At 39.3% G+C, this 13,819-nt stretch overlaps 1 protein-coding gene and 2 long non-coding RNA genes across 4 annotated transcripts in view; 2 read left to right on the top strand and 1 right to left on the bottom strand.

Moving 5' to 3' along the window:
• Positions 1-13,819, top strand: part of LOC137193139 (uncharacterized) — a 38,643-nt gene that overhangs the window by 1,582 nt on the left and 23,242 nt on the right. The window lies entirely within an intron of this gene.
• Positions 520-13,294, top strand: LOC137193134 (uncharacterized). Its single transcript, XR_010930685.1, has 5 exons — positions 520-1,928; positions 6,665-8,230; positions 10,884-12,172; positions 12,945-13,067; positions 13,210-13,294. It is a non-coding gene; the product is annotated as an uncharacterized lncRNA (long non-coding RNA).
• Positions 1,339-3,874, bottom strand: LOC137193133 (uncharacterized). The gene has a single exon (XM_067604356.1). It carries the CDS (start codon positions 3,729-3,731, stop codon positions 2,040-2,042), a length of 1,692 nt encoding a protein of 563 aa, XP_067460457.1. The 5' UTR covers positions 3,732-3,874; the 3' UTR covers positions 1,339-2,039.

Below are 13,819 nucleotides of genomic sequence, written 5' to 3' on the forward strand. Positions count from 1 at the left end.
TTGACTGTGTTTCAATGGGGATTTTGTCCCTTTTGACTTTTGAACCATTCCCCCCCCTAATTTTAACCTCACCTCATGAATCAGCTCAATAAATTTGATAATTATATTTAAATATCACTGATATTAAATAGGTCAATTCATTCTGGACAGCCCTATATTCTATGCTAACATAAGCAATATTTTTCTAATCTTTACTTTTCAGATAAGTTTTAGTTTAAGATGAGATAATGAGCGTTAAGATGTTATGACCGATGTCTCCTCACAATGAACTGTATGTTATAATGTTACTCCACAATGAACTGAATGGTTTTGAAATGTGTTCTTACAAGGTTTTCAAACTATTAGCCTAAACGTGATTAACATTCGAAAATCAGTTAAATTTATTGTTTAATTGTAAATCCTAAAATTGACTCATTTATCATCCCTAGAACATTAGTGTTGAATCTGCAAGCTGTTTTTCCAGTCAGTTGGTCTTCAGAAATCTTCATAAAAACATCGTCGTACTTTCAGCTGGCTGAACCAGAAATTTTGGCCAATTTCAAAAGCCAACAGCACACCATAGGATAGAGATACAGACAAAATGACAACACATATTGAAAGATGAAGTATTTGAGAATAATTTCCACTATAGTTTTAATTTTGTTCATGAATAGTTTTTTGGCTACATTCCAAAGAGGACATGTTGTAAGTTTAGCTTTTTCTGTGTTGACAACATAGCAAAATGGCTGGTCACGCCCATTTCAAATGCCATTTACAGACCATAGGAATGAAGTGGAGACAAAATGAAAATAGCTATTGAGAGCTAAGAGTTTACAGATTTGAATAGAACAAGTTTGTATTCTTAAGATTTTTTAATATATATATTTATTTATCAACAAATCATGAAGTGGGCCTATTTGGAACACCCATGGGCTTAAAGGGTACGTTAGGTACCCATTAAGCCCATACCGGACTTTTGCCATATTTTGACAAATTAAACATTAAAAACATTAGAAATTGGAATAAATGAATTGTTGACACTTCAAATGAGAGATTAGACTTTCATTTTAACAAAAATGTTCTCACTTAAATTGGGGCATTACATATGAAAAATGTCTGAAAAGTGGATTTGGTGGGCTTAATAGGGACGTTTACCCTAACTGTGTAAATGGGTTGGGTTGTTTGAATTTATATATATATTTATTTATATAAATGGTTATTACTTTCAAACATCCATTTATTGCTTCAGAAAGTACGTCTCTCAGGAACACGATATATGAAAGTCACCGCATGCTAACGTCACACTTGGAAGTTATTACTCCTCCTTTCCAAACAAACGGACCCGGTGATTAAAACCAGTAAAAACACTGAATAAAGCAGTTTTACATTAAAAATCAGTGTTTCTCTGAAGCTGTTCAGCTGGCACAGGACGTCCGGTAGGGGCTGCTAGCCCAGCTGCTGCTAACGTTTGCTCAGCTTGTTTCTCTGATAACTTAAGCTTCAGTTGTTCAGCAGGTTTCTACTGGGAGCCCAATTATCTGCAGAGGTCTCCTCCTTTCCAAAAAAAAAAAAATGTACACGGGGATTAAAACAGTAAAAATACTGAATAAAGCTGTTTCACGTAAAAAAATCAATGTTTCTCTGACAATGTTTGGCTGGCACTGCTAGGCCACAGTGTGGTTCCCTCTGTGTGCTGCTGGAGGCAGTAGTACAGAGATTACTCCAGTGTTAATCATTCAGGATGTTTTTACCGGGAGCTGAATTACCGGCCTCCTCCTCTCCAAACAAACGGACCCGGTGATTAAAACCAGTAAAAACACTGAATAAAGCAGTTTTACATTAAAAATCAATGTTTCTCTGACAATGTTTGGCTGGCACTGCTAGCCCAGCTGCTGCTAACGTTTGCTCAGCTTGTTTCTCTGATAACTTAAGCTTCAGTTGTTCAGCAGGTTTCTACTGGGAGCCCAATTATCTGCATTTTTTATATTCATGAATGCTTTTGCATTGACCATTAATGGTTGAATGTGGGCATGTGGAAGGCGGGATATGAGGCCGCTGTGCTAACTGCTGAGCCGTCTGAGCTCTGAGCTTAAAAAGTGCTGCTGCTGTTCTGTAGGAGGATGAGGCTTTTTAATAGGTGGCAATTTAACTGGGACACAGCCTAGGTTACTGGTTGATTTTGCTTTCTGTGGTTTGTGCTTCTCAACCATTTTATTTATATGTCCAATTAAAGCGGCCCTTTCCTCGTGTGCAGTTTTAGCATTGCTCTGTATCCGCATTTCACGATTTCTTACTTCGTTGGAAAGAGCCTTGTTGACCTCTAGAGTGCTAGCAAGCTTTTTCTTTAAACAGTCAATCTGATGTTGATAGGCCAATCGAGTGTTTTCATCCATTGGCAGTCTATCATCGCCGTCTAAGTAGCATCTTTTGAGGAGAAGGACTCTGTTTCTTAATTTCTTGGGCTTATCGAGAAAAGGTAAGCATGCCTGTAAATCCTCCTTGAATCGTAGCTGATACGTCTGCAGATCTTTCGTCGTAAATTTAGTCTTTTCAAGCTGTGGTTCATGGGCCGCCACTTTGTAACGGAGGAGCTGGTTTTGATCATTTAAGATGCGATTTTTTTGTCTGGCCCTATTGAGGTCTTCTCTTGTGTCTTTCAGCATCGTCTGCTCGTTCGTGAGCATGGTCTTCAGAGAGTCGTGTTTCTCCTCCAGGTCGTTTAATGTTGCATGTAGGACAGCATTGTTGTCCCTTTCGCTAGAAAAGTTCTCTTGTGCTTCTTTCTTTTCCGAAATTAAACGTTCTATCTCCTGATTTTTCTTTTTAATGATGTATTTTGAATTTTGAATAGTCTCATGCGCTGCATTCAATTTACGAGTCAGATCTTCCCTATTCTCTAGTTCTTTGATTTTCTCAAGCAGCCACATTATCTTCGATTTCAATGCTATGCAGTCTTTGAAATGTTTAGCTTTGACTGTCTCCCTCTCCTTCTGTTGTCTGTCCTCGTGTTCCTGAAAAGCCTCTTCATGCTCTTTGTCTATGACATCTAATAACTGATTTAATTGTTTAATTTCCCGCTCACACTTATTGTTCGCGTCCTTCAAATTTTCCACCTCGGACTGATATTTTTCCATATCTTCTTGCATCTTCCTATTTGTTTCATCTTCATAAAGTGCCTGTCTCTTCTGGAACTTTGCTTGCATGCTGGCTTCCCTCTTTTCATGCTGCTCTGTCAGGTCTTTAATAGTCTTCTCATAATGTTCCCGCGTAACAGTCAACTGCTTCTGAAGTCCTGCCAGAGATTTATTCAGCCTTTTCTCTTCACGCACGTTTTTTTCATCAGTGACAGTAGCGTTTTTTAAAAGGGCTTTAACGTGCTTTTGGGTGATCTTTAACTGTTCTTCAAACTTGTCCCTGTCTTTGTTGGAAGTCGCCAATTCCTTTTCTAGAGCTGAGGCTTTAGCCTCAAGAACGTCTATTCTTTTGCTTTTGGCATCCACTTCATTCAGCCAGAATTTTCTGTCCTTTTCATGGAGTGATAGTTGTCTGTCCACTTGCCATTCAAGGATGTCGACTGGAACAAGTTCCTCTTTCTTTCCTTCTATCATTGGTTGCTCCATTGGCTTCTTCATTGATTTCTCCATTGATTTCCTCATTGGTTTCTCCATTGTTTTCTTCATTGTTTTCTCCATTGTTTTCTCCATTGTTTTCTTCATTGTTTTCTCCATTGTTTTCTTCATTGTTTTCTCCATTGCACTGATCAGTTCAAAACACTCTGATTTATCAATAGATTAGAATAGATTAGGTGCTAATTCTTGTGTGTATTGGTGTTTTGTATGCGTTGTATAAGCTACTGGGTGCCTAAATTTCCCGCAGGATGAATAAAGTCTGAACCCGTATATCTATCTTCAAGAAAACTGACAGGCAATATCAGTCTTTGATCCTTTGATCTCATACACACATCAAAGTATCAAAGGGGATGACATCATCACACCATTCCATGATGCATCAAAGGAATAACATTCTATCCCATTCTGTGATGTCACAGAGTGTGTGTGTCTGTATGTGTGTGTGCGTGTGTTTGTGTGTTTGTGTGTGTGTGTATGTGTGTGCGTGTGTGTGTATGTGTGTGTGCGTGCGTGTGTGTGTGCGTGTGTGTATGTGAGGATGTACTCAACAATACTCATGTACTTAAGGATGCCTACTGGAGTAATTATGGTGAAAAGACTTAAAATAAATTAAATCAGTTAAAACATGAAGCTTCACTTTACATTCAGACAAACTAATGTGGCAGCTACAATTATTAGATCTCATCTGAAACAAACATTTATCTTCCAAAAGGAATTATATATCAGAATTCTTAAAATTAATTTTTTAGTGGAAGATTTTTGAGTGTCAATACAACCTTGTCTAATAAAAGTGTTCCCTTTTCAGTCCAGGTTTTGTTTTCAATGTCAAATTTTATTTTCAATGCCAAATTTAACCGCCACTGTTCCAGCCCCATAAATGTTACAGCGGAGCGTATCAATCTATGTAATAATTTTGAATATTGTGAAATTGAAGGCATGTCAATTGCTGTAAACAAGTCAAATAAAATGTTCTAAAAGTTGAGTTAATACAGTTTGTTAAGGCCACAGGCTTTGAGACTTTTTATCAGCTATTCGGTGATATACTGAATGTCAATAATAATGTCTTCATGTATATTTAATAGTTTTTTGACGGAGTTGACAAAATCTATTTATCAAAGGCCAAAGTGGCCTTGCCTTAAAAATGATTTAATTCCAGGCCTGGTGTGGAGTGGGGATAAGGCTGCTTCTTTAAAGACATTTAACATATACATACTGTGTCTAAACAAAGAAGTGCTCATTTTAGCCATGGAGTGGTTCAAATGTGTCATTTTACCAACAAAGTGAAATTCAAATTTATAGTATTGTTCTATTGTGACAAATTTATGTTCTCATCAAAAACAGACAACATATCACATGATTTACACGTGTTTCCTATATATTTTCAGAAATATATAAAGTAGCACAAAGCTTATAATGTGATACAGGAACGGATCAGTGCTTAATACAAGAAAGATTGAACACTAAAAACATTACAGATCAAAAAGTGTAGGCTCACATCAGAAAGTATTAATTCAAGTATCAAATACATGACTTACACACTCTTATCTATATGTACGATATACAAAAAAAAAAAGTCTATAAAGCTGACATGGTAACACTAGGGGTGTTAACGTGAACACAAAACTCACGGTACGGATCTTATCACGGATTTGAGTCACGGATCAGATCATTATTAGGATCAGCGGAAAAAAAGGGGGGAGACAAATAAAACTTTGTTTTCCATTTATTCTGTAATACACTGAAACAGCAAGGAACTTTTGCCCATGGTCTTAAATGAAAACAACATTTAAGATGTCCAATGTTTAAATAAAATAAAATATATAAAATATCCAATGCTCGGTTATTGCAATATGAGGCATGAAACCTTCCTCTTTTAGACAGTGAATGAAACAGCCTCTGTCCACATCATCAAAACTTGATGATAACAAACATTCACCGCTAACGTCAGTTAGCAGCTAGATGCTAATTAGCTGCTCATCTGCAGCACATTAAACAGCAGGTAAACAACTCAAATGTCACATCAGACCCGTTAGATGCTAGTTTGATCGTTACTCTTCAAAATCCCTGTTAATGTTAGCGACATGCTGTCTGTCCATGACTTGTACTTACAGCAGTTTGTTTACTTTGTGTTAAATGAGACATTAAATTTGGCAATTAATCCTCAGTTTATATGCCTGCCGAACTGTGGGGGATGATCCGTATGAATCACAGATCAACTACAATCCGTTACTCCACTAGTTAACACTTGTTATTCCAGTTACTTTAAGCTTATTACTCGATATATGACTCAGTTTAAAAACAAACTAAAGAAACTGTCAGAAGCAAGCAGCCAGACCTCCTGCACTCAACTGCTGCATAAGTCCTGCCAGAGATTTATTCAGCCTTTTCTCTTCACGCATGTTTTTTTCTTCAGAGACAATAGCGTTCTTTACAATGGTTTTAATTTGCTTTTGGGTGATCTTTAACTGTTCTTCAAATTTGTCCCTGTCTTTGTTGGAAGTCGCCAATTCCTTCCTTAGAGCTTAGACTTTAGCCTCAAGAACGACTATTCTTTTGCTTTTGGCAAATAAAATAAAATACAAATGAAATATTTAGATTTGACTTTCTCCCTCTCCCTCTGTTGTTTGTGCTCTTGTGCCTCAAGAGCCTTTTCATGCTCGTTCAGTGTGTTTTCTAACGTCTGATTTAGATTTCCTCCTCACACTTATCTTTCACCTCAAATTGTCCAACTCGGACTGATGTTTGTCCATCTCATCTTGCAACTTCCTATTCATTTCATCTTGACACACTGCCAGTCTCTTCTGGAAGTCTGCTTGCATGCTGGATTCACTCCTCCATGCTGCTGTGTCAGATCTTTTCTCACAGTGTTCAGTAGTCAACTGCTGCTTGAGTCCTGCCAGAGATTTATTCGGCCTTTTCTCCTCAAGCTCATTTCACCTGAAAACATACAGACACTATGAGGACATTTCGAATTAGCGGGACAGGGACAGTGTCCGGCTAATTCTTTTCTTTTTATTTTATTCTTCGTCTTTGTGTGCTTCTCATTCCTACAGCAGGTTTCTACTGGGAGCCCAATTATCTGCAGAGGTCTCCTCCTTTCCAAAAAAAAAAAATGTACACGGGGATTAAAACAGTAAAAATACTGAATAAAGCTGTTTCACGTAAAAAATCAATGTTTCTCTGACAATGTTTGGCTGGCACTGCTAGCCCAGCTGCTGCTAACGTTTGCTCAGCAGGTTTCTACTGGGAGCCCAATTATCTGCAGAGGTCTCCTCCTTTCCAAAAAAAAAAATGTACACAGGGATTAAACCAGTAAAAACACTGAATAAAGCTGTTTCACGTTAAAAATCCGTGTTTCTCTGAAGCTGTTCAGCTGGCACAGGACGTCCGGTAGGGGCTGCTAGCCCAGCTGCTGCTAACGTTTGCTCAGCTTGTTTCTGTGATAACGTAAGCTTCAGTTGTTCAGCATGTTTCTACTGGGAGCCCAATTATCCGCAGGTCTCCTCCTTTAGGCGAATGTGGTTAAAAGTACATGAGCTCACGGAGACCTGACCTGATTTAATGGAAATTGCCATCTCCAATGGACTACTACTGTGATATAAGGAGAGGATTTCCATGGATTTATGAGTGTGTGTGACATTGTTTGTACAAATGTTCATAGTTAGTTACTTAAAGTAAAATGAAAGGGAGAGTAACAGAAGGAAGACAAGTTTTATTCTAACAAGGTTAATGCAGTAAATTGTGTTTATTTTTTGTTTGTTTGTTTTGTCTAGTTATTTCTATATTAATGTATATTTATGGAAATGAGATTTATGTACTCAAATGTCTTACAAACCTGGACTGTGAATGTGCATTGACCATTAATGGTTGAATGTGGGCATGTGGAAGGCGGGATATGAGGCCGCTGTGCTAACAGTTGAGCCATCTGAGCTCTGAGCTTAAAAAGTGCTGCTGCTGTTCTGTAGGAGGATGAGGCTTTTTAATAGGTGGCAATTTAACTGGGACACAGCCTAGGTTACTGGTTGATTTTGCTTTCTGTGGTTTGTGCTTCTCAACCATTGTATTTATATGTCCAATTAAAGCGGCCCTTTCCTCGTGTGCAGTTTTAGCATTGCTCTGTATCCGCATTTCACGATTTCTTACTTCGTTGGAAAGAGCCTTGTTGACCTCTAGAGTGCTAGCAAGCTTTTTCTTTAAACAGTCAATCTGATGTTGATCACCTGGATCGCCAACAAAAGGGACTTGTACACGTGTGCTATTCCCCCTTTTCTTTTGGAGTATCTCCCCTCGCTGGACGAGACGAGACCTCGACCCGTGTTCATCCGAACACCATAATGTTACCGGATCCGCGAGAGACTGCTGTTTGCAACCCAGCACTCTCACCCGATACCTGCAGAAGGGAGAAAGGATTTTCTCCACGGAGACGCGGATAACTTCTACGCCCCGCTGTCTACCGACTGAGTCGACCACCCTGCGTTCTTCGCTGCCCCACCGAGGAACCAGCGCCGTCATTCCCGGGAAACCAGGACGGTTCTGCCAGCATCACGCACCGGAGGACCCGCTGCTGGATTTCACTAACGGACTTTTCCACACACATCGGTTCGCTCCGGAGAGCGACACAAGTAAGAGGTTGTCTGGGCAGAGATAGTATTAGAGTTGTGTGTTTATGAGCTTAGTGCTTGTATTGTTTTGTGTGTTTAACGGACCGCCGAGTCCTGTTTGCTGCTGTACTCTGAGGAGTGCTGCCTGTTTAGTTTGTGTTCACCACGCTAAACTGTTTGTGTTATCCCGTTTGGGATTCCTGTGTGTGCCACCGCAAGTGGAAAGTAAGTTGTCGGTCCACAACCAGACAACGTGCGTACCGACTACCGTCCGTACTCCCGCTCTCTGTAGACAAAGCAACCGCTACTCTCCCCTCACGGTCGCGGGACCGAGAGTCGATCTCCTTTCCTCTCTTTCCTTCCCTTACTAACACACACACGCACATACACTTGCACACCCGCCTAACTACGCACGTTTTCCACACATCTGATAGTCAGATAACAGAGGGCCATAGCGCCGTCTTGCCCCTTTGTTACCCGCTATCAGACACGTGAGTGCAGAAACGCCACCGACCACCGGTCGGCGCTATCTGCTATTGTTAACTGGAACTCTGCGGCGTCTTCCGCCGGTTGTCCTAACGTGACGCGACTTCCCCCGGAAGCCGTGCCATCTTGAGTCACTTGTATCGTCACGTGATCCACGTCGGCCATCTTGTGACTCATACACACACACACACACATACACACTTACAAATACTCTTACCTCCTCCCTCTCTCTCTCTCTCACACACACACACACACACACACACACACACATTGATACACACACACACATCCCCACACACACACACTCACATACATACACACACATACACATACATACACACACATACATACACACACACATCCCCACACACACACACACACACACACACATACATACACACACACACACATACATCCCCACACACACTCATACACATACATACACACATACACACACATACATACATACACATACACACACACACACACACACCCTTTCCCTAACCTTAACATAACCCTAAACTAACCTTAACTTTAATCCAAGGTTTCACCCTAAAATTAATGATTTTACGTTAAGGGGACTTGCTTTTTGTCTCCGTTAAGGAGGCGAGTCCCCACAACATGAGGAATAACTGGACCACACACACACACACACACATACATACACACACATACACACACACACACACACACACATACATACACACACACACACATACACATACACACACATACACACACACACACACACACACGTGTGTGTCTGGGTCACAGTGAACCTGTTGAATGTTATAGTGACACCCAAGTGTTAATGAACAATAATGTTGGTTAAAGTCTAATCTCAATGTCATGTGTTTTCACACAACGTCTATAAATTTATGAGTCTTGGGGCCTTTGAACGACTTTCACTGCAAACAGGATATTTCATCATACGCTCAATCTGAATATGTCACTTTTTGTACTGACTGTGATCAACCAGCTTCAGAACAACAATGTTTTTCATTCATTCTGATGATTACAGTACAGCATACACCACAAATTAAGTTAGTGAGTCTAATGAGGAAGATCATTTTACACACAGTTTTAGTAAACAAACACAAAAACAAAATAAAGACATAAAGATAGAGACTTGAGGGTTGAATCTGAGTTTGACTGAAGTCACAAACATGAGTATTTGACTTCAACTAAGAGACTTCCCTCCGTCAACACTTGTTTTGGCTTGAGACTTAAAAGCAAACAATAAATAAGTAAATAAATAATAACAATATATATAAGACAGTGACAGGCAGACATTGTATAGCCACACAGTCTGAATATGCATCAATAACACTATTAACACAGCTTTCAAAGCAAAATGTTCAATTTTCTCATGGAACATGAAACTTCACAAGTTGTAGAAAGTAACTAGTACATTTACTCTAGTACTGTACTTAAATACAGTTTTTAGGTGCTTGTACTTTACTTGAGTATTTCCATGTGATGCTACTTTCTACATTTCAGAGGGAAATATTGTACTTTCTACTCCACTACATTTATTTAACAGCTTTAGTTACTTTTCAGATGAAGATTTGACATAATGGATAATATAACAAGCTTTTAAAATACAACACATTGTTAAAGATGAAACCAGTGGTTTCCAACCTTTTTGTCTTTTGACGTCTTACAAAAAGCAGTGTGTAGTCGGGGTCACATTTCACATGTCTATGAGTTGTTAACAGCTCCACCAAATAATGATTTTTCCCTCTAAACTTCTCACATGCTTTCATTTCAATAAATGTTCAAATGATCCAATATTTCAGCAAAAATCAAAGATTAGAGAAAAAGTCCAAAAACTGAAAACAGATTTGTGTATCAGAACTTTGTTTTTTCTTCTTTCCTCTCCCATTAATCATCTCACCACCCCTCAGATTTATCTGCTGACCCTTTGGAGGGGCCCGACCCCTAGGTTGGGAACCACTGGACTAAACTAGCTAACTGTATATAAAGTAGTGTAAACTAGCTCCACCTCCAGCAGCTACAACAGTAACATGCTGCTCTAACACTGATGCTTCACTATTAATAATCTAATGATGTCATATATAATAATATATCAGTCAGAGTACTTAGGTAAGTAATACTTATGTACTTTTACTTTGTTCATATAATTAATTGAACGTAGATTTCACCCGTTCACTCTGTTCTGCTTCAGTTCTCTGGACTCTACCTGGTCTCACTGGTAGTCATCCTCATTGGCTTCATCACCTTCAACGCCGTGCCAACACCCACTGAGGGCACAGATCCCGCCATCACCTCCTCCTCCTCTTCCTCTTCCATCTGTGAGGGAGGTTTCTATGACAATCCTGTGGCCAATCAGAGTGACATCACCAAACAGGAAGTGGCAGTGAGGATCACGGCTGAGGAGGAGGAGGAGGAGGAGGAGAAGAGGAGAGCTTCAGGGCCATCACAGAGCCTCGGAGGATGAAGAGATGATTGAATTTATGTGATGGTTATGGTATTTTTAATTGAAAATGCCAATATATCATAATTAACGAGCAGACGATGCTGAAAGACACAAGAGAAGACCTCAATAGGGCCAGACAAAAAAATCGCATCTGAAATGATCAAAACCAGCTCCTCCGTTACAAAGTGGCGGCCCATGAACCACAGCTTGAAAAGACTAAATTTACGACGAAAGATCTGCAGACGTATCAGCTACGATTCAAGGAGGATTTACAGGCATGCTTACCTTTTCTTGATAAGCCCAAGAAATTAAGAAACAGAGTCATTCTTCTCAAAAGATGCTACCTAGACGGCGATGATAGACTGCCAATGGATGAAAACACTCGATTGGCCTATCAACATCAGATTGACTGTTTAAAGAAAAAGCTTGCTAGCACTCTAGAGGTCAACAAGGCTCTTTCCAACAAAGTAAGAATATCAAATTCAAACAACTCCAAGATTCTCCCAACCTTAAGAGCTGCACAGTCTGTTCATAGATCACCTGTCTACCCCCCTGATTGTTTTTCATTTTCTGTCTTCTTCCTTAGAAACCTCAAAAAGGAGGAGCTGGTCACCTGAGGAGGTACAGGCTGTGGAAAAGACACTAATGGCCTTCATAGGAGCTGGTACAGTACCAGGAATGTTGGATTGTGTTGCCTGCATTACAGCTTCACCAAAAGCACTTAAAAAACGAAGCTGGATGGCGGTAAAGTACTATGTTAAAACCCGTATCACTGAGATTCAGCGTGAAAGTGCAAGAAAAACGAACTGAGAAGACTGCGGTTCTTTCACGTTCTTAAATGTGTGGATACATGTGTTTCTTTCTGCACTTGTTCTCAATTATGGTGATAATTATGATGCTCTTTGCTCTTGTTCTTACATGAATAACACACAGAAACAGAGTCATTCTTCTCAAAAGATGCTACCTAGACGGCGATGATAGACTGCCAATGGATGAAAACACTCGATTGGCCTATCAACATCAGATTGACTGATTCTGTGAGTAATACAGCAAATTCAGTTCAATATTATAACTGTTTAATTTTTCTATGAAACAAAATAAAAATTTACATTAAAAACTAAATTAAAGTTAAATCATCAACTTAAGTTGTTTGGGCAATTATCAGTGCAGCAATTGCAGTAGCACATAAAAATGATCTTTAATTCATTTTTACTAGCACGTTAGTAGTGATGGCTTAGATAAGTCAATATATTGTGTGATAGCATGTTGATTGTTTGCAGGTGCACAGACCACAAACTGTTTCTTCAACACTGCCACATTTTGATCTTCACATGAAATGGGGAAAATGTTGTGACAGTGCTGATTTTAACAAGGGAGAAGAGTTTTCTGACTCTGATCTACTTTGAATATTTAATTAGCTCACTGTGATAGTTGCCTCCTTTGTGCACCTTCTCATGCTCTGCTTGATGCTAGCAGACCAGTTCACAGTTAACAGACAAGGATTAGAGAGAGCTGAGGGGGAGAGGAGAGCCAGAATGATCGATACAGTTTTAAATGTTGACAAACTATATCCAATGTTAAGTAGCAATAAAGTAAAGCCATCTGTGCTTTTATGTGTGACACAATATATGTGTCTTTCTTTTCTTAAACAATCACATGTATGCAATGCATTCTAAGATGCTGAATTGGGTTGCATGGCCTGACAAGTTTGCTGTACCACATATACCATACATAACAGCACCATATGTTCTTCAGGAACCTCATGTTCTGGAGAAATGATGATAAGTATTGTTTGTCTATGTTGTTTAGCCTGCAGGAGGTCCAAACCAGGAGGAGGAGACCTCATCACTATCATCATTTATATCATCAGTAGTAACACTATCATCACTATCATCACTACCATCATCATCAGCATCAGAGGTTTCATCTGAGGTACTTGCAATTTCCAAGAGTTTGGTGTCAGACACCTGTTCACCCTGTTATTGTTACTAGCCAGTTAAAATGCAAATATCCTTCCAGGTAATTAGAAAATTACTGTAGTGAGCGTGCAGCTTCTTGTATTTTTTTTTTACAGCTCACCTTAGAATACCTTGAACGGACGTCCAAGGTGTCTGATGGATCAGAGGCGACTGAAAATCAGACCTGCGCTATAGAAGTTGTAGTTGGTAAGTATAAAGCCTGCTGCACCTCCAGATGTGTCAGGCATTTTGGATAAAAGCATCTGCTGATTGTATGAATGTAATTGTAAGAAAGCAATAAGTTTATGTTTTTAAGTGCTTTAGATGGCTTTGATTCAAACAGTGAAGGTGTGTTGCCAGTTAGCTGTTAATTTATTGTATTAATGTTTTAACAGGATCCTCAAGATCTAAGAGAAGATGGCGAGCTGAGTCTAACAGCGGTGACCCTAAAACAGGTATGTGACAAACTAAATGCAGTGAAATATGTTCACATTAGTTTAACCTCATTTTTTAAAAATGTTGTCAATACTCTAAACATATAAATTGTTTGCTTTAATTTTATAAATATGTAATTAGCTTGTATGATTGTCATACTGAATGACGATACACCACCAGCCTTCATACTGGAACAAATAAACATAAAGAAGGCTAATAAGTAAAACTTTTTACTTCATATAGGGTAAACGTCCCTATTAAGCCTGCGTACCATATAAGCCCACTTGCAAC

This window comes from Thunnus thynnus, chromosome 11, assembly GCF_963924715.1.
Source record: "Thunnus thynnus chromosome 11, fThuThy2.1, whole genome shotgun sequence".
In the NCBI taxonomy this organism is placed as follows: Eukaryota; Metazoa; Chordata; class Actinopteri; order Scombriformes; family Scombridae; genus Thunnus; species Thunnus thynnus.